At 41.5% G+C, this 25,758-nt stretch overlaps 1 protein-coding gene across 1 annotated transcript in view; it reads left to right on the forward strand.

Annotated features, from left to right (window-relative positions):
* The window catches only part of PITPNM3 (PITPNM family member 3), a 793,680-nt gene that overhangs the window by 556,780 nt on the left and 211,142 nt on the right, over positions 1-25,758 (forward strand). The window contains exons 4-5 of the mRNA XM_073565568.1: positions 17,284-17,360; positions 17,789-18,024. Coding sequence (XP_073421669.1) covers positions 17,284-17,360; positions 17,789-18,024 — 313 coding nt within the window. The remainder of the gene's footprint in view (positions 1-17,283; positions 17,361-17,788; positions 18,025-25,758) is intronic.

Raw genomic sequence — 25,758 nt, forward strand, 5'->3', positions numbered from 1 at the left:
GATTTACTGGATTAAAGTATTGATTCACCATGGGGCTGACGTTAATTAACCTTCCTTCACTGCAGTGTTGTGAGCGGCTTATTGTTAGCGATGTCAGTATTGTGTCAGAAGGCCCAACTCAGTTTATCTGTACTTGTCGCTCACTTCAGGGGCTGAAATGCTTTCCAAACTCAGCACCCTTGATTTCTCACAGGAGATTTTGAAATCTGGTTTACAGAATGACAAGTTTAGTAATGACTTATTTAAAAAATGGATGATTATGAAAAGGGTTGAAGCCAGCTCAATTCAATCAAATCTATCACAAGGTGAAAGTTAGATTATTTGGCCAATGACCCTTGAAGGGTTTTTGTTGGAAAAGATGCATTAGATAGAATAAGGGTGTGTTCACACAGTGCTTGTTTGCAATATTTTTCCATATGAAAATGGAGAGTGTCAGTAGGAAAAATGCATATTACATGCACTTTTTTGTACTTTTATTTTTTATGCATTCAATTGAATGGGTAAAAACACAGCAAACTGTGACCCTACTCACTTCTCATGGCCAAGCCGTGAGTTAGAGTGATCATGGAGTCTAAGGTCAGACGCCAAGAGGATATGTCATAAACAGAAAGAAGAGGCAAAATCGTAGTCAGGTAACGTTTCAAGGTCAGAATATCAGGAGGAAAACAGATCAGAGCTGAGGGGGTTAAACAGGCGGATGGTCAGAACAAAGTCCAAGGTCAGGCAACAGATCAAGCAAACAGAACTAAAGGCACAAGGAAGCACAAACCTCACAGGCAGGATGGCAGGATGTATGGCTGGCAGAGTTCTGGGAGACACAGCTCAGTTAAGAAGCATGGCGATTACCTGGAATAGTGAACACCTGGACACAGCCGATGCATCACCGTCTCAGATTGGATAGTAGAGCTGTCAAATAACACTCTGACAGCTTAAGCACACCCTTATACCAGACTGGAAGGCTGAGCTGTCAATAAAAGTCTTGACAGCTTAAGCACACCCCTATAACAGATTGGACGGCCAAGCTGTCAGTAGCTGCATCCCAGACACCCTGATGGGTGGAACTGTGACACAAACATGTTGAAAGAATTGACACGCAGAGGTTTAAAAAAATGCACTGTAGCTCAAGAAAACGCAACAAAAAAAAACACCGTGTGAATGAGACTTTAGAAATCAAATTTATTTTCTTACTAGTGTAAAACACTATTTTTTCCCCAAAAAACAAGGAAAAATGCATCAAAAATGTTTCTTGTGAGCAAACCTCAAAATACATTGCAATATACAGTATGTACAGATTGTATAACTGGACTGTATCACATGTTAATTTACAGAATCCCAGTTTAATGAATATATAGCTTAGAGACTGGATAAGTTTTGATTGGCAATACACTTTAGTAGTGTTGAGCATTCCGATACTGCAAATATCGGGTATCGGCCGATATTCGCTGTATCGGAATTCCGATACTAAGTACCGATAATTTTTCAATATCGTATACCGGTATCTGAAGTCCCCATAATGCAATGAGCCACTGTTGTGGCTGTGATTGGCTGCTGAAATGATGTCATCATGATGCGCGGTCTGTGCGCATCATGATGCGTGGTCTGTGCCGACTGCAGGGGGTCTGTGCCGACTGCGGGGGGTCTCTGCCGAATGTCGGGGGTCTTTGCTGGCTGCCGGTGGTCTGCACGGGCCTCTCGGGGGCCTGTGCCGGCTGCCGGTGGTCTGTACGGGCCTCTCAGGGGTCTGTACAGGCCTGTTGGGGGCCTGTGCCGGCTGCCAGTGGTCTGTACGGGCCTCTCGGGGGCCTGTGCCGGCTGTCGGTGGCCTGTGCCGGCTGCCGGGGGCCTGTGCCGGCTGCCGGTGGTCTGTACAGACCTCTCGGGGGTCTGTACAGGCCTGTCGGGGGCCTGTGCCAGCTGCCGGTGGTCTGTACGGGCCTCTCGGGGGCCTGTGCTGGCTGTCGGTGGTCTGTGCGGGCCTGCCAGGGGTCTTGTGTGTGTGCAGGCATCGTCCGATGGGACTACAAGTCCCATCGGGCGATGCCTACTACAATGACAGTGATTGACACATTAGCCAATGATGGGACAGTAGTAGTCCAATCATCCGGCTAAAGAGTTGAATGTAAAAAAAACCCAAAACATACTACATACATACTACATATATACTACATTCATACAACATACATACATGCTACATATATACTACATTCATACAACATACATACATACTACATACATGCTACATATATACTACATTCATACAACATACATATATACTACATGCTACATACATGCTACATATATACTACATTCATACAAAATACATACATACTACATACATGCTACATATATACAACATACATACATACTACATACATGCTACATATATACTACATTCATACAACATGCATACATACTACATACATACTACATATATACTACATTCATACAACATACATACATACTACATACTACATACATGCTACATATATACTACATTCATACAACATACATATATACTACATACATACTACATATATACTACATTCATACAACATACATACATACTACATACATGCTACATATATACTACATTCATACAACATACATACATAGTACATACTACATACATACTACATACATACAACATGCTACAGACATACAACATACATACATACATACTACATACTGCATACATACTACATACATACTGCATACAATACATTCATACATTCATACAATACATACATAGACATACAGTACATTTAACATAGAGTACATACTCACCATCACTTGTCACTTTGATCCCTGAAGCCAGTGTCATCTATGAAAAAATATGAAAATAACAAACAAGCCATATACTCCCTGATCCGCAGAAATCCACGAGGGTCCCATGCAGATTTCCCATGGAGAACAGCAGCATCAGTTGATGCGACCGCTCTCTAGGGGCTTCAATAATCCAGTGACGGGAGGTAGGTATCCTTCCGCACTGTATTCCTCCGCCACTGTAAAAAAAATAGTCCCTAGTCTCACTTTATGGCAAAAGCTGCGTGGGAACTTTCTCACGCAGCAATGCCAAAAGTGAGACTAGGGACTATTTTTTTACAGTGGCGGAGGAATACAGTGCGGAAGGATACCTACCTCCCGTCATTGGATTCCTGCAGCCCCTAGAGAACAGTCGCATCAGCTGATGCTGCTGTTCTCCACGGGAGATCGGCGTGGGACCCTCGTGGATTTCTGCAGATCAGGAAGTATATCGGTTGTTTGTTATTTTCTAATTTTTTATAGATGACACTGGCTTCGGGGATCAAAGTGACAAGTGATGGTGAGTATGTACTCTATGTTATATGTACTGTATGTCTATTTATGTATTGTATGCAGTATGCATGTAGTATGTATGCAGTATGTAGTATGTATGTATGTTGTATGTCTGTAGCATGTTGTATGTATGTAGTATGTACTATGTATGTATGTTGTATGAATGTAGTATATATGAAGCATGTATGTAGTATGAATGTATGTATGTTGTATGAATGTAGTATATATGTAGTATGTATGTAGTATATATGTATGTTGTATGAATGTAGTATATATGTAGCATGTATGTAGTATGTATGTATGTTGCATGAATGTAGTATATATGTAGTATGTATGTAGTATGTATGCATGTTGTATGAATGTAGTATATATGTAGCATGTATGTAGTATGTAGTATGTATGTTGTATGAATGTAGTATATATGTAGCATGTATGTAGTATGTAGTATGTGTGTATGCTGTATGAATGTAGTATATATGTAGTATGTATGTAGCATATATGTATGTTGTATGAATGTAGTATATATGTAGCATGTATGTAGTATATATGTATGTTGTATGAATGTAGTATATATGTAGCATGTATGTAGTATGTAGTATGTATGTATGTTGTATGAATGTAGTATATATGTAGCATGTATGTAGTATGTATGTGTTGTATGAATGTAGTATATATGTAGCATGTATGTAGTATGTAGTATGTATGTATGTTGTATGAATGTAGTATATATGTAGTATGTATGTAGCATGTATGTATGTTGTATGACTGTAGTATATATGAAGCATGTATGTAGTATGAATGTATGTATGTTGTATGAATGTAGTATATATGTAGTATGTATGTAGTATATATGTATGTTGTATGAATGTAGTATATATGTAGTATGTATGTAGTATGTATGTTGTATGAATGTAGTATATATGTAGCATGTATGTAGTATGTAGTATGTATGTATGTTGTATGAATGTAGTATATATGTAGTATGTATGTAGTATGTATGTATGTTGTATGACTGTAGTATATATGAAGCATGTATGTAGTATGAATGTATGTATGTTGTATGAATGTAGTATATATGTAGTATGTATGTAGTATGTATGTTGTATGAATGTAGTATATATGTAGCATGTATGTAGTATGTAGTATGTATGTTGTATGAATGTAGTATATATGTAGCAGGTATGTAGTATGTAGTGTTATGATTGAGTCACCGTAGGAGGCAAAAACAGAAATGCTAGCTAAGTCCAGAAAACCAGAGAAGTTGGCAGCTATCGGATTGCAGACCCCTGAACCTATCAACACAACTAGCAGTAGCCGTGGGGGATTCCTACGATGCCCTAGACCCCTCGATCACAGCCGGAGAATTAAATAGGCCTAAAGAAAGAAAGGGGAAATCTAAACTGCCCCAGAGCAGACCCCAAAGCAATAGGCAGCCCCCAACATATAATGACGGTGAAGCAAGATGAAAATACTAACACAGACAGAAAGATAGACAGAGCAAAGAGAGGCCCAAGCTAACTACATAGGAAAGGACAGGAAGGCTGCTGTCTGCAATCCGTGAAAAACCCTATGAAAATAAGAGCCAACAAACTGACAGTGAAAAAGGCCCTGAAGACGCTAGGCTTCAAAAAACTATGTCAGCACTCAGGAATATACTGAAGACAGAGCTACAGGCAAAAGGAGATTCAGCTCACCCCAGCAGGGGATGGCAGAATACTGAAAAGCAAGGAAAACAAAAAACAAAACAAAAGGCTAACAGCCAAAACAGAAAACTTAGCTTTAGGAGCAGGAATCAGACTGGTGTCCTAGGAGTCCACAGAGAAATCACCCGCAGGGCAGAAGGGCGTCGGCAGCCTTATATCCAGTCTGTGACTCCACTCAGCCAGTCATCCTCATTAGACTCAGGTGCCTGATAATCAGGCTCATTACCTTCCTTCACCAGAATAGGGAGTTCACCAGAATCCAGTGACGAAGGGGAAAATGAACTCACAACAATGTAGTATGTGTGTATGCTGTATGAATGTAGTATATATGTAGTATGTATGTAGCATATATGTATGTTGTATGAATGTAGTATACAGTGGGGCAAAAAAGTATTTAGTCAGTCAGCAATAGTGCAAGTTCCACCACTTAAAAAGATGAGAGGCGTCTGTAATTTACATCATAGGTAGACCTCAACTATGTGAGACAAACTGAGAAAAAAAAATCCAGAAAATCACATTGTCTGTTTTTTTTTCATTTTATTTGCATATTATGGTGGAAAAAAAGTATTTGGTCAGAAACAAGCAATCAAGATTTCTGTCTCTCACAGACCTGTAACTTCTTCTTTAAGAGTCTCCTCTTTCCTCCACTCATTACCTTCCTTCACCAGAATAGGGAGTTCACCAGAATCCAGTGACGAAGGGGAAAATGAACTCGCAACAGTACCTCCCCCTTGAGGAGGGGTCACCGAACCCTCAACCACGCCACCAGGGCGATCAGGGTGAGCCCGATGAAATGCACGCACCAATCTTTTGGCATGAATATCAGAGGCAGAGACCCAGGAATTATCCTCTTGACCATAACCCTTCCACTTAGCCAAATACTGGAGTCTCTGTCTAGCCAGACGGGAATCCAGTATTTTCTCTACCTCATATTCCATGTTACCTTCAATCAGGGTCTGGAGGTGCCACCCCAGGAACAACTGGTTCAACAAACCTCTTCAACAAGGACTTATGGAACACATTATGGATTTTAAATGTGACAGGAAGAGCCAAACGAAAAGAGACCGGATTAATAATCTCCAAAATCTTGTAAGGTCCAATAAATCTAGGCTTAAACTTAGGAGAAGCCACCTTCATAGCAATATTTTTTGATGATAACCACACCATATCACCAATCTTAAACTGGGGACCAATGGTCCTATGTCGATTGGAAAACCGCTGGGCCTTTTCCTGGGAGAGTGATAACTTATCCACCACTTGGTCCCAGATCTGGTGCATTCTCTCCACCACAGTGTCAACACCTGGGCAGGCAGAAGGTTCCACCTGCCCTGAAGAAAATCGAGGATGAAACCCAAAGTTACAAAAAAAAGGTGACATCAAAGTGGCAGAACTAGCTCTATTATTTAAAGCAAATTCGGCCAAGGGCAAAAATGAAACCCAATCATCCTGATCAGCGGAAATAAAACATCTCAAATACGACTCCAAGGTCTGGTTTGTTCTCTCTGTCTGCCCATTGGTCTGAGGGTGAAAAGCAGAGGAGAAGGACAACTGAATTCCCAGCTTGGAACAGAAAGTCCTCCAAAATCTAGACACAAGCTGAACTCCTCTGTCAGATACAATGTTCTCAGGAATCCCGTGTAAGCGAACCACCTGTTGCAAAAACAGGGGCACCAACTCAGAGGAAGATGGCAACTTAGGGAGTGGTACAAGATGAACCATCTTAGAGAACCTATCACAAATCACCCAAATAACAGTCATTCTTTGAGACCAGCATATCAGAGATGAAATCCATTGAAATATGGGTCCATGGCCTCCTGGGGACCGGCAAAGGCATCAACAACCCACTAGAACGAGAACAAGATTTAGACCGGGAGCAAGTCCCACAGGACTGCACAAAATTCCTGACATCATGAGACAAGGTGGGCCACCAAAAAGAGCGACTCACCAGATCTCTAGTACCAAAAATACCTGGATGGCCAGCCAATGCAGAGCAATGAACTTCAGACATCACTCTCTTCTTCCACTGGTCAGGAACATACAACTTTCCACTGGGACAACGCTCAGGTTTGTCCTCCTGGAACTCTTGCAGAGCAAGTCTCAAATCGGGCGAGATGGCAGAAAGAACTACCCCTTCGCCTAAGATGGTAGCAGGCTTGGTTACCACAGGAGAATCAGCAAAGAAACTCCTAGAGAGGGCGTCTGCCTTTACATTCTTAGTTCCAGGAAGAAAAGAAACCACAAAATCAAAGCGTGTAAAAAACAAGGCCCACCTAGTCTGTCTAGGGTTCAAGCGTTTAGCCGACTCTAGGTAAATTAAATTCTTGTGGTCAGTGAGGACCACAACTTGATGTTTAGCTCCCTCCAACCAATGTCTCCACTCCTCAAATGCCCATTTCATGGCCAACAGTTCCAGATTCCCCACATCATAGTTACGTTCAGATGGAGAGAACTTTCGGGAAAACAAAGCACAGGGATTCATTTTAGATGTTACAGGATCCTTTTGGGACAAAACAGCTCCTGCACCAATCTCAGAAGCATCCACCTCTACCTGGAATGGGAGTGAGACATCAGGTTGCTGCAAAACCGGGGCGGAGGTAAATCTTCGCTTCAGCTCCTGAAAGGAAGCAACAGCCTCAGGAGACCAATTCAACACCTCAGCACCCTTCTTAGTCAGATCAGTCAATGGCTTGGCAATGCTAGAAAATTTTGCTATAAATTTCCGATAAAAATTAGCAAAACCCAAAAACTTCTGGAGGGCCTTCAAAGAAGTGGGCTGAACCCAATCATAAATGGCCTGTACCTTGGCCGGGTCCATTTCAATAGTTGACGGAGACAAAATATATCCCAAAAATGAAATCCTCTGTACTCCAAAAAGGCATTTCGATCCTTTGACATACAGGGAATTCTCCCGCAAGATCCGGAACACAGTCCGAATATGTTCCACATGAGAATCCCAATCCTTGGAGAAGATCAAAATATCATCCAGGTAAATAATCAAAAATTTATCGACAAAGTTTCAGAAAATATCGTTCATGAAGCACTGGAAGACAGAAGGGGCATTAGTGAGCCCAAAAGGCATCACCAGGTACTCAAAATGTCCCTCCGGAGTATTAAACGCCGTCTTCCATTCATCTCCCTGCTTAATGCGGATAAGATTATACGCCCCCCTGAGGTCAAGCTTGGTAAACCAGCAAGCACCTCTAACTCTAGAGAATAGATCCGAAATCAGGGGTAACGGATACTGATATTTAATAGTAATTTTATTGAGGGCACGATAATCAATACAAGGCCTTAAAGAACCATCCTTATTGGCCACAAAAAAAACCCGGCACCTAAGGGTGGTCTAATATGACCCTTCTCCAACGCCTCCTTAATATAGGACCGCATAGCCTCATGCTCGGGTACAGATAAATTGAAGAGCCGACCCTTGGGTAATTTACACCCCGGGCTTAGTTCAATTGCACAGTCATAACTCCTATGAGGAGGCAAGGACGCAGACTCATTCTCACTAAATACATCATAAAAGTCCGCCAAATAGTCAGGAACATCATGCGACTGAGGAGAGGTGGAAAAAACCGGAACCTCACTAAAGGCACACCGACAACCCCAACTCACCACAGACACAGATTTCCAATCCAAAACTGGATTATGAATTTGCAACCAGGGAAACCCCAGAACAACGGCATCATGCAGACAATGCAATAACAAAAATCTGCAATTTTCTTGATGGTCTGGGGCGACCCGCATGACCACCTGGGTCCAAAACTGAGGTTTCTTTTTAGCCAAAGGAGTAGCATCAATCCCCCTCAAAGGGATAGGCATCTGCAGAGGTGTCATCGGAAATCCACAACGTTTAGCAAAATCCAAGTCCATTAGGTTTAGTGCTGCTCCCGAATCCACAAAAGCCTTGGCAGAAAATGTGGACAGGGAGCAGATCAGAGTAATTGCCAGAAGAAACTTAGGCTGAACACCACCAACAGAAAACGTGTGTGCAAAGCGTTTCTCTCGTTTAGGACAAACAGAAATAATATGCGCGGCATCTCCACAGAAAAAACGCAGCTTATTACGCCTTCTGAACTCCTGACGTTGCGCCTTAGACAATACTCTATCACATTGCATAGGTTCAGACGTCTGTTCAACCGGTGGCAACACCTCTCGTGCAATCCTGCGTTCACGTAAACGCCGATCAACCTGAATGGCTAATGACATAGAATCGTCAAGACCAGAGGGAACAGGAAATCCCACCATAGTATCTTTTACGGCTTCTGACAAACCCTTCTGAAAGAGAGCAGCCAAGGCATTATCATTCCAGGTAGTAAGGACCGCCCACTTTCGGAACTTTTGACAGTACAACTCTGCAGAATCTCGACCCTGGTTCAATGCCAACAGGGTCTTTTCAGCCTGATCAATAGCATTAGGTTCGTCATACAACAACCCCAAAGCTTGAAAGAATGCGTTCACATTAGTCAGAATAGGATCATCTGGTTTCAAAGAAAACGCCCAATCCTGGGGATCGCCACGCAGCAAAGAGATGACAATTTTAACCTGCTGCGCGGAGCTCCCTGACGAGTTAGGCTTCAAGGCAAAAAATAATTTACAATTATTTTTGAAACTCAAAAATTTAGATCGATCCCCAAAAAATACATCAGGTGTAGGGATCTTTGGTTCAACAGCATGCGAACGAGCAAGGTAGGCGGAAATTCCCCGCACTTCTGCAGCGAGCTGCTCCACATGATCAGACAATTGCTTTATCTCCATTGAGAGAAAAAAAAATTCCCCCTACGGCCTCAGAGATATAGAGGAAAGAATATACACACCTTTTTTTTTTTTAAACACAATTCTTTCCTGCAATTGAGTACCCTAGGATCTGCGGTATGGCGGGTGATTCTGTTATGATTGAGTCACCGTAGGAAGCAAAAACAGAAATGCTAGCTAAGTCCAGAAAACCAGAGAAGTTGGCAGCTATCGGATTGCAGACCCCTGAACCTATCAACACAACTAGCAGTAGCCGTGGGGGGCTCCTACGATGCCCTAGACCCCTCGATCACAGCCGGAGAATTAAATAGGCCTAAAGAAAGAAATGGGAAATCTAAACTGCCCCAGAGCAGACCCCAAAGCAATAGGCAGCCCCCAACATATAATGACGGTGAAGCAAGATGAAAATACTAACACAGACAGAAAGATAGACAGAGCAAAGAGGGGCCCAAGCTAACTACATAGGAAAAGACAGGAAGGCTGCTGTCTGCAATCCGTGAAAAACCCTATGAAAATAAGAGCCAACAAACTGACAGTGAAAAAGGCCCTGAAGATGCTAGGCTTCAAAAAACTATGTCAGCACTCAGGAATATACTGAAGACAGAGCTACAGGCAAAAGGAGATTCAGCTCACCCCAGCAGGGGATGGCAGAATACTGAAAAGCAAGGAAAACAAAAAACAAAACAAAAGGCTAACAGCCAAAACAGAAAACTTAGCTTTAGGAGCAGGAATCAGACTGGTGTCCTAGGAGTCCACAGAGAAATCACCCGCAGGGCAGAAGGGCGTCGGCAGCCTTATATCCAGTCTGTGACTCCACTCAGCCAGTCATCCTCATTAGACTCAGGTGCCTGATAATCAGGCTCATTACCTTCCTTCACCAGAATAGGGAGTTCACCAGAATCCAGTGACGAAGGGGAAAATGAACTCACAACAATGTAGTATGTGTGTATGCTGTATGAATGTAGTATATATGTAGTATGTATGTAGCATATATGTATGTTGTATGAATGTAGTATACAGTGGGGCAAAAAAGTATTTAGTCAGTCAGCAATAGTGCAAGTTCCACCACTAAAAAAGATTAGAGGCGTCTGTAATTTACATCATAGGTAGACCTCAACTATGGGAGACAAACTGAGAAAAAAAAATCCAGAAAATCACATTGTCTGTTTTTTTTTTCATTTTATTTGCATATTATGGTGGAAAATAAGTATTTGGTCAGAAACAAGCAATCAAGATTTCTGGCTCTCACAGACCTGTAACTTCTTCTTTAAGAGTCTCCTCTTTCCTCCACTCATTACCTGTAGTAATGGCACCTGTTTAAACTTGTTATCAGTATAAAAAGACACCTGTGCACACCCTCAAACAGTCTGGGTCTTTCAACATGACAATGATCCAAAGCACACCGCCAGGGCAACGAAGGAGTGGCTTCGTAAGAAGCATTTCAGGGTCCTGGAGTGGCCTAGCCAGTCTCCAGATCTCAACCCTATAGAAAACCTTTGGAGGGAGTTGAAAGTCTGTGTTGCCAAGCGAAAAGCCAAAAACATCACTGCTCTAGAGGAGATCTGCATGGAGGAATGGGCCAACATACCAACAACAGTGTGTGGCAACCTAGTGAAGACTTACAGAAAACGTTTGACCTCTGTCATTGCCAACAAAGGATATATCACAAAGTATTGAGATGAAATTTTGTTTCTGACCAAATACTTATTTTCCACCATAATATGCAAATAAAATGAAAAAAAAAACAGACAATGTGATTTTCTGGATTTTTTTTTCTCAGTTTGTCTCCCATAGTTGAGGTCTACCTATGATGTAAATTACAGACGCCTCTCATCTTTTTAAGTGGTGGAACTTGCACTATTGCTGACTGACTAAATACTTTTTTGCCCCACTGTATATGTAGCATGTATGTAGTATATATGTATGTTGTATGAATGTAGTATATATGTAGCATGTATGTAGTATGTAGTATGTATGTTGTATGAATGTAATATATATGTAGCATGTGTGTAGTATGTAGTACGTGTGTATGCTGTATGAATGTAGTATATATGTAGTATGTATGTAGCATATATGTATGTTGTATGAATGTAGTATATATGTAGCATGTACGTAGTATGTAGTATGTGTGTATGCTGTATGAATGTAGTATGTAGTATGTATGTATGTTGTATGAATGTAGTATATATGTAGTATGTATGCAGTATGTATGCATGTTGTATGTATGTAGTATATATGTAGCATGTATGTAGAATGTAGTATGTATGTTGTATGAATGTAGTATATATGTAGCATGTATGTAGTATGTAGTATGTGTGTATGCGGTATGAATGTAGTATATATGTAGTATGTATGTAGTATGTATGTATGTAGTATGCGGTATGAATGTAGTATATATGTAGTATGTATGTAGTATTCCCCTATCTTCAAAAAGGGGAAGAAGGTGGACCCAGGTAACTATAGGCCGGTGAGTCTGACTTCTATACCAGGAAAGATCTTTGAACAAATTATTAAACAACATGTATGTCAATACCTGGATAAGAATGAAGTGATTAAACAGAGTCAGCATGGGTTTGTAACTAATAAGTCATGTCAGACTAACTTAATTTCCTTCTATGACGGTATCACTGATTGGGTGGATCAAGGAAATGCTGTAGATATAGTATATCTTGACTTCAGCAAAGCATTTGACAAAGTCTCTCATACAATCCTTATTGAAAAAATGATTAAGTATGGAATGGACAAGGCAACTGTTAGGTGGATTCATAACTGGCTTAGTGATCGGACCCAAAGAGTGGTCGTAAATGGCTGCACATCCAGTTGGAAGAATGTCTCAAGTGGGGTACCACAGGGCTCTGTCCTGGGCCCTGTATTGTTCAACATCTTTATCAACGATTTAGATGAAGGCATTGAGGGTAAACTGATTAAATTTGCTGATGACACAAAGCTAGGAGGGATAGCTAATACTAGAGAAGAGAGAGAGAGGATTCAAAAAGATTTAAATAAACTGGAGAAGTGGGCAGCAACAAACAGAATGGTTTTTAACAGGGAGAAATGCAAAGTACTACATCTGGGCAATAAAAGTGGAAAAAGCATATATAGAATGGGAGGAATAGGGCTAAGTGACAGCACATGTGAAAAAGACTTGGGTATACTAATAGATCACAGACTGAATATGAGTCAACAGTGTGATGCAGCAGCAAAAAAGGCAAATGCAATTCTAGGATGTATTAACAGAAGCATACAGTCTAGATCACGTGAAGTCATTATTTCCCTCTACTCCTCTTTGGTCAGACCTCATCTGGAATATTGTGTCCAGTTTTGGGCACCACATTTTAAAAAAGACATCAACAAACTGTAGCAAGTTCAGAAAAGAGCGACCAGAATGGTGACCGGTCTGCAAACCCTGTCTTATGAGGAAAGGTTGCAGGATTTGGGAATGTTTAGTGTGCAAAAGAGAAGACTGAGAGGAGACTTAATAGCTGTCTACAAATATCTAAAGGGCTGTCACATTGTAGAAGGATCAACTTTATTCTCATTTGCACAAGGAAAGACTAGAAGCAATGGGATGAAACTGAATGGGAGGAGACACAGATTAGATATTAGAAAAAACTTTTTGACAGTTAGAGTGATCAATGAGTGGAACAGGCTGCCACGAGAAGTGGTGAGTTCTCCTTCAATGGAAGTCTTCAAACAGAGGCTGGACAGACATCTGACTGGGATGATTTAGCGAATCCTGCTTTGAGCAGGGGGTTGGACCAGATGGCCCAGGAGGTCCCTTCCAACTCTACGATTCTATGATTCTATGATTCTATGATATGTAGTATGTATGTAGCATATATGTATGTTGTATGAATGTAGTATATATGTAGCATGTATGTAGTATATATGTATGTTGTATGAATGTAGTATATATGTAGTATGTATGTAGTATGTATGCATGTTGTATGAATGTAGTATATATGTACCATGTATGTAGTATGTATGTATGTATGTTGTATGAATGTAGTATATATGTAGCATGTATGTAGTATGTATGTGTTGTATGAATGTAGTATATATGTAGCATGTATGTAGTATGTAGTATGTATATATGTTGTATGAATGTAGTATATATGTAGTATGTATGTAGTATGTATGTATGTTGTATGACTGTAGTATATATGTAGTATGTATGTAGCATGTTTTGTTTGTTTTTTACATTCAACACATTAGCCGGATGATGGGACTACTACTGTCCCATCATTGGCTAATGTGTCAATCACTGTCATTTTAGCAGGCATCGACCGATAGGACTTGTAGTCCCATCGGACGATGCCTGCACACACACAAGACCCCCGGCAGGCCCGCACAGACCACCGGCAGCCGGCACAGGCCCCCGGTAGCCGGCACAGACCACCGACAGCCGGCACAGGCCCCCAAGAGGCCCATACAGACCACCGGCAGTCGGCACAGGCCCCCGGCAGCCGGCACAGGCCCCCGACAGGCCTGTACAGACCCCCGAGAGGCCCGTACAGACCACCGGCAGCCGGCACAGGCCCCCGGCAGCCGGCACAGACCACCGACATCCGGCACAGGCCCCCGAGAGGCCCGTACAGACCACCGGCAGCTGGCACAGGCCCCCGACAGCATGTACAGACCCCCGAGAGGCCCGTACAGACCACCGGCAGCCGGCACAGGCCCCCGACAGTCAGCACAGACCCCTGAGAGGCCCGTACAGACCACTGGAAGCTGGCACAGGCCCCCAACAGTCAGCACAGACCCCTGAGAGGCCCGTACAGACCACCGGCAGCCGGCACAGGCCCCCAACAGTCGGCACAGCCCCCTGAGAGGCCCGCACAGAGCTCGCCCGCACACACAGACACGCACAGTGTCCGCCCACGCACTGCCCACACTCTTCCCCCCTCCCGAACAGGATGTACAAGGCAAGAAAGGGTTTTTTTTAATTCCGATATTTCTGTTATTTCTGTCCCATTGACTTGAATGGGACTTCCGATATCGGAATCGGCGATACCGATACTTTTTGGCGTATCGGACCGATCCAATCCGATCCGATATTTCTGAATATCGGATGTTATCGCTCAACACTACACTTTAGATAAGTCATTGAATCGATCATTTGATCATCAGCTATTCATAATCAGCTGTACATGCTTTATTGCACATGCATATGATCTAAATGGTCTTTTGCCAAAAGTATCTGGAGATGGTTTCTATTTCTCTCCTAAGAAATAAAGCTCAATAATTTTTTCTCCAATAATCTGCTTTTGGAGAAAACAATGATAGCACCATACATATTAGTTCCAAAATTGTCAGGTTTGCACAATAGTAATGCAATATATATGTGTCATGATCCAGTGTGGATCTGACAGATTAAATGGATAACTGAACTTTTTTTCCTTTGGCTAGGTGCCAAAGTGATGTGATTGCCCCCAGTGGCCATTAGAATTATTACACGTGGTTTCATTCATTCTAAGTTGCCCCGGTGGTGGTGAGCCATAGTGCACTTTAGTTTCTTTGATTAAATGTGCACTTAATTACAAATCAGGTGTTAGGCTCTATAAAAGAGAGCCAGGTGTGTTCAATCACTGTTGGTGATATTGTGTGTTAGTCATTCACAAGGAAGCCTGGGTGAAAGAAGGAGCTGAACATGAGTCCTGTGCAGCCCAGCCAGAGGGGACGAGTGGCAGCTAGGTGGTCTGCAAGAAGGGCTGGCATGGCGTGGTGGAGTCACAGTTTATGGTGTTTGCAGGAAGTGCTTGCATGGCTTGGTGGAGTGACGACTATGGAGAGAGTTGCACTCAGCATGCAGGACTTGGTTGCGGAGAGCTGGACTCAAGCATGCTGGACTTTTTGGGCAGGAGTTGAACTCATCTTTGGGACTCTGGACAGCTGCAACTGGTGGTGGACTCTGCTCCAAGGCTGCACTATGGTGAAGGATCCAGTTATGGTGATGGATCCGGGTGGAGGAGAAGATGCACACAGGTGGTGGGCTCTGTTGCTAGGAGCGTACGCAACAGAGCAAAGCTAAGTGGTGTTTCCCCTGTTTTGTCATCTTTCCTCATGTGTGTTTTAGTGCAGTGGTGGGATTAGTTTCCACACCGACCAATTCCCTAGTGAGGGTTTAGGTCAGGACGAGCTAGGGTTTTTAGGTTCCTGTTGCGCGCCCGGTATAGAACCGGCATAGGGAACGTTAGGAGTGCAGGGACACTGGCTCAGGGGAGCTCAGGAGGTCTCCACTTCCCTATTCCCTATCGCAGGGCCCACCATTGTTAATGTTTCCCAGGTTTCCCTTATTGTTTTAATTCGCCTTACTGGAGGCGGGGTTTCCAGACTTGTATATAAGTGTAATGTCTAAATTCGCCAGTTGGAGGCGGTGTATCCAGCTGCACGTGTTTATTATTTAAATTCGCCCCACTAGAGGCGGTGTATCCAGGGTCACGTGCGTCACATGGGTTCGCCTTGCGGTACTCGCTGCGTCCAGACACATGTGATCGTGACAATATGGTCACCTTTAAAGGTTTCCCAGAAAAGTCCATTTTATCCATCCTCAAGAGAATAGACCAAGGCTATAGTTAACCCTCACTGATCATCAAGCTATCTGTTGTTTGTTTTAAAATTTAAGGGCTAATTCAGATATGAGTGATTTTCTCATACAAGAAAATCTTTCCGACTTTCATCAGTTTTTGTTATCAGTGTTTCATCGGAGTTTCGTCAGTGTGTCAGTTTTTACCATCAGAATTTGGACTGAATTTCGTTAGTTTTTCTAAGATAAGTAATAACAAAAAAAAGTTCCTCTAACTTTTCACATCTAGCAGGTTGTGAAAACAGCATTCAAGTGCTGTCGGATATTTTTCTTTGACCCATCAATTTTCATTATAGACTTTTAACCTACTCAGATCAAAATTGGACATGTTTCCTAGATTTTGCGTTGACCGCATGTTCTGCGAAAAATCACGGACATGTGAAAATTCCTACTCGCTATTAGAAGTATGAGTGCTATCTGTGAAAAACACGAATAGCACTTGTATGCAAAAAATGGACATGTGAATGTGCACTAACACTTGAGGTTCCACTAACAACTCGAGATGATGTTCAACCCTGGGTCATTTGTATGTGATGAGACAAGGGTTTATGAGTTTTCCTAAGTTTTGAACAATTATTAGGGTTTGGCAAGTAAGGTTATTATTGAGTTGTTATCGAGTAGGGTTAGTAGTTTATGCTTGTATTGCTGAGATATTTAGTGAATTTAGCCTGATCAACATCTACATGTTTTTATGGTCTTCCAGTGATTGAGAATGTGTAAACTGCTTCTCTACCCCACTCTCAAAATATATTGACAAGTTAACAGGCCCAAATGTCTGCATACTTGTGAGAGAATATAGCACTATTTTATATCTCTCTACTTTGATAAAGATTATGACATAATAACAAATTCTCTGACTCATTGGATTTCACTGTCATATTATATAATAATAGCTAAACATAATTAATTTTTTTTGTTCTATAGGAGACCTCTACCGTGTTCATGGAAGGAAACACAGATGTCCCAGACAGAGCAGTTTTGAGATTCATGAAGACAGTGAGGTGAGGGTAATTTCCTTTACTTTTTATTCATACATTGTAAAGATAACTAGACAGTCTCCATTATCCATTACTTCATTTCTCATAAAGCATCAATTTTGTGCAGCACAACTACTTTCTAGTGGCCAAACATTGGGAAATTACATTTCTTGGAACTATTGAAAAGTATGGAGGACCATATAATATATGCCAAGCATTGTTTAGGGTGGTTTTCATAAAAAAAAAACATATAAGTATCCGATGAACCTCACTGATTTACAGTAAGCTACTTCGGGTACCCTCTAAATTGTCCATAGTTTTGACAACTATTTTTTCATGAAAAATTATGGAATATGATACAGAGTTTCCAAAGTTGATATGCCCATTACCTAACATGATATATTGAACAGTTGATAAAATACTAATTCAATGATTTTTATGTTCCCCTTTAGGATGTGGTTTCACAAAACAGCTGTAAGACACATGTCCTTGCTCTTGTCCTTCATGGTGGCAGTATACTAGATACTGGAGGAGGGGATATCAACAGCAAGTTGGCCGATGTCAACACTTTCAGCTCAGTATTTGAGAAAGTGACCAGAGCTCACTTTCCAGCAGCTCTTGGACACATCTTAGTCAAACTGGTCCCTTGTCCTGCAATATGTTCTGATGCCTTCTCACTGGTTTACAAGTAAGAATTTATAGCCACTTGTAATAATCATTTTGGCTAATGAACTAATGAACATGATGTAGATATAGTTGTAAGCACATTTTTCTGTGTTGTGTTTGGTTCTTCTAGCTTGCCTGTGTTGCACTTTAATTTCTGTGATAGTGACATTTTCTAGCGGTAGTGACCACATCTTTTGCCCACTGATGACTCTTTGTTTGAGTATTCCAGCATGTTAGATAGTGGAGTGAGGGAAGGATAGGGAATTTTTAATTTAAGTATATTAGAAAATAGTTTAGATTATGCCATGTAAGGTTTGAATGAGAAAGCTGAGATCGTTCAAAGATTTCAGCAGTTTATGGCTCTTTTCAGAATTATGTTGGTAGAAAATAAATTGAGATTGTGCCACTGTTAAACATCTTAATGAACAAAACATTATTGTTGATAATAAAAAAATAAACTATCTCTTATCTCTGTTACAAGAAGTTAAAAATAATGTTCTATTTAGAGAAATAAAATAATGGAAATCACGTAAAGAGATTTCTACCACTGTTTTTTGCAACAAGGTTTCCAGACAAGTGTCTTGCAAATAATGCTTAAAATACATGTAGCTATGATGATTTGTCAGTCACATGCCTACATTATGTAAAAGTATGACCTTAAATAGTGCATTGATATGATCGCTGATACATGACTGATAGCTATAGCATTCACCCCTCTGATTGCCAGATTAACATCTTGGATAAACATGCTTGTAACGAAACAAGAAGAATGAGATATATCTTAGTTCTAAGTGACAAGCCAGTGATTGCCTGTGGCAGTTACCTGTCCATTCAACCAGAACAGGATGGAACTAGATCTGTTGCAATGATTGGCTGCAGCAATCACGTCTGTCCCCCAGAAAAGGAAGTATGACTGTGGTCAGAGTACAATTTTATCTAGAATCAAATTGAAAGCCACTGACAAAAATTACATTTCCACAAATGTCTTACCATAGTGTTTTAACATATTGATTGACTTCTACTATTATAGTAATACATAAATGTTTGATGCTTTTAGCTGATCGTAAAACCATAGGTTTTCTCTCAGATTTATTCCCCTCAGCATTCAGAAGTAATAATATTGAATGCTGCCATTTAATTCCAAAACCACGATGAACCTCAAATTAGTTAATGATCTCCATGGCCCTGTAGGCTTATTTTTGTGTATCAGATATCATAGGATATAATCTGCACAGAGCAAGATTTTTCCACCTTGTCTTTATAAATATATCCCTTGATTCCTTTTTCTTTTTTGACTTTTTTCTGGTTGTGGCTCTAATGAGATGATGAACAGTAGAGGTGAAAACTGGAAATCTGGTCAGGTGCTCCTGGTCAGAAAACAGACTGATCACTTCCCATTGGTATATGAGCCACATGCTTTTTATGAAGTAAGGCTAAGTTCACACATACCGGAACTCTCGCGGAAATTACCGCGAGAATTCCGGAATTCCATTCCGTGGGAAAATCGCATTTTAAATTCCCGCGATTTTCCCGCGGAAAAAATAGCATTTTGCAAGCTTATTTAGCTTGCAAAATGCTAGCATTTTCAAAGCGATCTGTAGCATCGCTTGGGGAACTGATTGACAGGTTGGTCACACTCGTCAAACATAGTGTTTGACAAGTGTGACTAACTTTTTACTACTGAGGCCGCCTATGCAGCATCATTAGTAAAAGATGGTGTTATTCTTACCTTCCGACGTCCCGTGCAGCCGTTCCCAGTAATCCTTTGCAAAAATGCCCGCGAAGACGTCCGTTCTCGCGGGATCGCGATGTCTCATGGTAATTCGCGATGACGTCGTGCGAATGACCGCGAGACTTTGCGAACCCGAGAGAACGGATGTCATCGTGGGCATTTTCGCAAAGGATTACTGGGAATGAGAGCGTGGAGAGAAGCGGGAAGGCTGCGCGGGACACCGAAAGGTGAGAATAACAATATTTTTTATTTTAAATTCTATTTTTTACTGGGATATTGTACCCAAAGCCTGGAGGACAGTCTCCTCTCCTCCGGACCGTGGGTACCATCCGCAATTGTTCTGCTTACTTTTCGCATGGTGTGCACAGCAACATGCGGGAAGTAAGCGGAACAATGCATTCCTATGGGTGCGGGATAGCCTCGATTCCGCAAAATTAATGAGCATGCTGCGTTTTTTACCGCAAAGCGATTCCGCCACGGTAAAAACCGCAGCATTAGCACAGCATTGCGGAATCCCATAGGAATGCATGGGATGCTTATTTTTCGCGTTTTCGCGGCAGAATCACGCGGTTAAAACCGCCACGGAAACGCGAAAAAAACGCCACGTGTGAACTCGTGTGAACCTAATTGTACCCACTTTATAAATTTCTGTTAAAATTCAAACTTTCTCATTATTGTCCAGAGATACTCCCACTGGTTTGATCAATTTTTTTTAATAGCTATCAGCATGAGAATAGACTTTTTACCTGTATCTAGCCTTTCTTCATCATTCATACTGATGGCTCACTTTATAGTTTCTTGCTTAATTGGTCCCTATGGATCACAAAGATTAGGACTTTGGCCAAATTGGTCACCAAAATGTTGGCAACCAGCTCAACATCAGTGTTTAGTAATGTTCTCAGCCTGTAGGACCTTGGGCTCTCCGTATCCTTTCCTTTTTTGGAGATTATGGTATTAATGGTCTTTTACCTAGAGTCTGGTAGTTGACTATTTTTAAATAAATCCCCCCCAGGGTTACAAATGATCAACAAGGATTCAGTAAGAGCCCAGTGTCCTGTCATCCAGCATCACCCTAGTGCATCTTGCATCTTCTTAGTCTAAATGGCAGAATCTAAGTAACACTTTTGGCCCGTTGATAGGATTGGAAGATCTACGTCCATTAGATAAGTTTAAAAGTTTTCTACTTTATACCTTGCTACGGATTTATAGATTTTCTTATAGATTTCAAAAAGATGGAGGCAGCACACCATTCAAGGTGAAAAAGTCAATGTGCTTCTATTTAATGTCCCTTCACGGCGATGTTTCGGCTCACACTGAGCCTTTTTCAAACCAAAACGTTGCTGTGATGGGCCATTAAATAGAAGCACCTTGACTTTTTCACCTTGAATGGTGTACTGCCTCCATTTTTTGAATCTTTATATAAGGTTTGGTACATGCCTGGGGAACTCTGCACCCTTAACTGTGATTTCTTGTGCTACACTTTTTGATTTTTAGATTTTATTATAGCTATTCGCAAAAACTCAGAATTTCATCTACAGACCTCCTAATTTGTCCACATTCTTTTATTGAAATACTAATGTAAGGGTCCTTCTGAGTTGCTATGCTATATACTGTCCCTAAAGAGCCTCCCTTAGTTTTTTGTCTCAAGTCACGTTTCACATTATGTACCTGGAAGTGTAGAATGTGTGTATTTCACTACTATAGGCATTAGCAAGCACCTGCAAACAAGGGAATTGCAATACTATTGCTCCGAAATATTTGTTCTGTGCAAGACGTCTTGACTTCTGCTTTGGGACTCTTGATAGATGTTGAAATCGCCTTGAATGTACATTGTTTTAGTATTGAATTGCCCATAGCAATTTTCAATGTGCCGTAAATATGAAAATAAAAAATATTAAGCTTTAGTTAGAATATAAAGAAATGGACCATAAATCAGTATTCAGTTTTGTTTCCATTGTGTATCTAGTGTCCAAAAGCTTTTTGCACTTCACACAGTGCTAAGAGCAGCTCCAGTAAGCGAAAATGCCCAGTTCCCTTTTGAATTTTACAAAGCAGCCCTGCTTTCCATTTTGCTTCCTAATCACACGCTGGGCTTCAAAGTGAAAAAAAACTTAGAGTTTTCTGCCTTTCAGAATATGAATGCAAATTTTACTGTTTCTAATAAATGGCCCTCATTGTCAGTTCTTAAAATAGATTTTAACCTATCATTTTGCTGTACATGAAGACCACAATGGAATCACACAGTGCATACAAAAACCATGATTAGTATGAAATATGCATGTTTCATTTTAGCGTTGATGGATTAAAAATCATAGAAGGCTTAGGCGGCCTCTCAATATGTTGTGTATTTGAACTTTAACCCTCTCTCTGAAAAGGATCAGTAGTCAGAGATATACAGTTGTGGCCAAAAGTATTGACACACCTGCAATTCTGTCAGATAATACTGTTTCTTCCTGAAAATGATTGCAAACACAAATTCTTTGGTATTATTATCTTCATTTAATTTGTCTTAAATGAAAAAATACAAAAAGAATTGTCCTAAAGCCAAATTGGATATAATTCCACACCAAACATAAAAAGAGGGTGGACAAAAGTATTGGCACTGTTCGAAAAATCAGCACCTTTAACTTACCTGTGGCACCAAACAGGTGTTGGCAATAACTAAATCACACTTGCAGCCAGTTGACATGGATTAAAGTTGACTCAACCTCTGTCCTGTGTCGTTGTGTGTACCACATTGAGCATGGAGAAAAGAAAGAAGACCAAAGAACTGTCTGAGGACTTGGGAAACCAACTTGTGAGGAAGCATGAGCAATCTCAAAGCTACAAGTCCATCTCCAAAGACCTGAATGTTCCTGTGTCTACCGTGCGCAGTGCCATCAAGAAGTTTAAAGCCCATGGCACTATGGCTAACCTCCCTAGATGTGGACGGAAAAGAAAAATTGACAAGAGATTTCAACACAAGATTATGTGTATGTTGGATAAAAAACCTCGACTAACATCCAAACAAGTTCAAGCTGTCCTGCAGTCCGAGGGTACAACAGTGTCAACCCGTACTATCCGTTGGCGTCTGAATGAAAAGGGACTGTATGGTAGGAGACCTAGGAAGACCCCACTTCTTACCCCGAGACATAAAAAAGCCAGGCTGGAGTTTGCCAAAACTTACATGAAAAAGCCTAAAATGTTTTGGAAGAATGTTCTCTGGTCGAATGAGATAAAAGTAGAGCTTTTTGGGCAAAGGCATCAACATAGAGTTTACAGGAGAAAAAAAGAGACATTCAAAGAAAAAAACACGGTCCCTACAGTCAAACATGGCGGAGGTTCCCTGATGTTTTGGTGTTGCTTTGCTGCCTCTGGCACTGGACTGCTTGACCGTGTGCATGGCATTATGAAGTCTGAAGACTACCAACAAATTTTGCAGCATAATGTAGGGCCCAGTGTGAGAAAGCTGGGTCTCCCTCAGAGGTCATGGGTCTCCCAACAGGACAATGACCCATAACACACTTCAAAAAGCACTAGAAAATGGTTTGAGAGAAAGCACTGGAGACTTCTAAGGTGGCCAGCAATGAGTTCAGACCTGAATCCCATAGAACACCTGTGGAGAGATCTAAAAATGGCAGTTTGGAGAAGGCACCCTTCAAATATCAGGGACCTGGAGCAGATTGCCAAAGAACAATGGTCTAAAATTCCAGCAGAGCATTGTAAGAAACTCATTGATGGTTACCGGAAGCGGTTGGTCGCAGTTATTTTGGCTAAAGGTTGTGCAACCAAGTATTAGGCTGAGGGTGCCAATACTTTTGTCTGGCCCATTTTTGGAATTTTGTGTGAAATGATCAATGTTTTGCTTTTTGCTTCATTCTCTTTTGTTTTTTCATTTAAGACAAATTAAATGAAGATAATAATACCAAAGAATTTGTGTTTGCAATCATTTTCAGGAAGAAACTGAGTATTATCTGACAGAATTGCAGGGGTGTCAATACTTTTGGCCACAACTGTAACAATAATACAGGTGCATCTCACAAAATTAGAATATCATCAAAAAGTTAAATTATTTCAGTTCTTCAATACAAAAAGTGAAACTCATTTAGAGTCATTACATACAGAGTGATCTATTTCAGATGTTTATTTTTGTTAGGCTACTTTCACACATCAGTTTTTTGCCATCAGGCAGGATCCGGCTATTTTTAGAAAAAACGGATCCGGCATAAATTTTGGAGAACTGTAGAAACGAATCCGTTTTTCTGCTGGATCTGTCTAGCAGGTTATATCTGTTTCCTGGGGGCTGGCCAATTGAATCTGAGCATGCGCAGACTTAAAAAAACGGATCCGGTGGCTGGATCCGTCTTTTTCTGGATCCGGCGCATTCCGGCGCCCATAGACTTTCATTGTGGCAAAAAGACGGAAGCGTCGGATCCGGCGCTTCCGGCTTTTTCGCTGGAGACAAAAAACGTTACAGTAGCCGTTTTTTCCAGACGCCGGAATGAGACAAGTAGCTGGATCCGGCAAAAAACGGATGAAACGCAATGCCATCCGGCGCGATCCGGCGCTAATGCAAGTCAATGGGGAAAAACTGGATCCGGCATTGCATTTCGCTGGATCCGGTTTTACAAAAAAAAGCCGGATCACGCCTGACGGCAAAATACTGATGTGTGAAAGAGGCCTTAATGTTGATGATTATGGCTTACAGTCAATGAAAACCCAAAAGTCATTATCTCAGTAAATTAGAATACTTTATGACACCAGCTTGAAAAAATGATTTTAAAATCCAAAATGTTGGACTTCTGAAATGTATGTTCAGTAAATGCACTCAATACTTGGTGCTCCTTTGGCATCAATTACTGCATCAATGCGGCATGACATGGAGGTGATCAGCCTGTGGCACTGCTGAGGTGTTATGGAAGTCCAGGTTGTTTTGTTAGCTGCCTTCAGCTCATCTACATTGTTGGGTCTGGTGTCTCTCCCTCAGATTCTCTATGGGGTTAAGGTCAAGCAAGTTTGCTGGCCAATCAAGCACAGTGATACTGTTGTTTTTAAACCATGGCTCCAGAAACAATCATTGATTGTGGATACTTCACACTAGACCTTGGAAATCAAGGTCCCAGAGTCTGGATAAAAAGTGGAGAGACAGAAAATCCAAGCTGCTTGAGGTCTACTGTGAAGTTTCCACAATCAGTTATGGTTTGGGGAGCCATGTCATCTGCTGGTGTAGGTCCACTGTGTTTTATCAAGACCAAATTCAGCGCATCCATCTACCAGGAAATTTTAGAGCACTTCATACTTCCCTCTGCCGACAAACATTTTAGAGATGGAAATTTCCTTCTCCAGCAGGACTTGGCACCTGTGCACACTGCCAAAAGTACCAATACCTGGTTTAAAAACGAAAACAACAGTACCAGTTTGCTTGATTGACCATCAAATTCACCTGACCTTAACCCCATTGAGAACCTATGGGGTATTGTAAAGAGGAAGATGAGAGATACCAGACCCAAGAATGCTGATGAACTGAACGCTACTATCAAAGCAACTGTAAGGATTCTGGACTTTCCTTTGTGCCTGTTCGTCCTTATCCAAGATGGAGTGTTGTATCTCACCTTGTCATGGACCTTCCTGTCTGTTCTGATTATTTAAGTCTGAGCCATGTGTTCCTCTTTGCCTGAGTATTTTGTTGCTGTTGGCTCCTGAGCTCCTGCCTGTCTACTAGTTGACTCCCTGCTGCTGCTCGTTACTCGGTGCTCTGCCTCTCCACGTTATGCTGCCTACAGTCCTCTGTGCATCTCCCTGATGCTGTCGGTGCTTAACTACTGTCTGGACTTCTAGTGTGGAACTATTCGCCTCTGGATCTGCTGTGGCCTGTAAAGAATCCTGACATTACAATCTCCTCTAGGCCTCTGTTTGTTGGGCTGCAGTGGTGGACTTGTGCAGGACTTTCAACCCAAAAAGGTACATATAGTGACCTTCTCCTGTTAATGCCACTCCAGTATAATGCTGGTCTTCTACGTCTAAGTGCCGTGTGCATTTCAAACC

This window comes from Dendrobates tinctorius, unplaced genomic scaffold (assembly GCF_039654945.1).
Source record: "Dendrobates tinctorius isolate UK_male_01 unplaced genomic scaffold, ASM3965494v1 ptg000016l, whole genome shotgun sequence".
NCBI classification, from domain to species: Eukaryota; Metazoa; Chordata; class Amphibia; order Anura; family Dendrobatidae; genus Dendrobates; species Dendrobates tinctorius.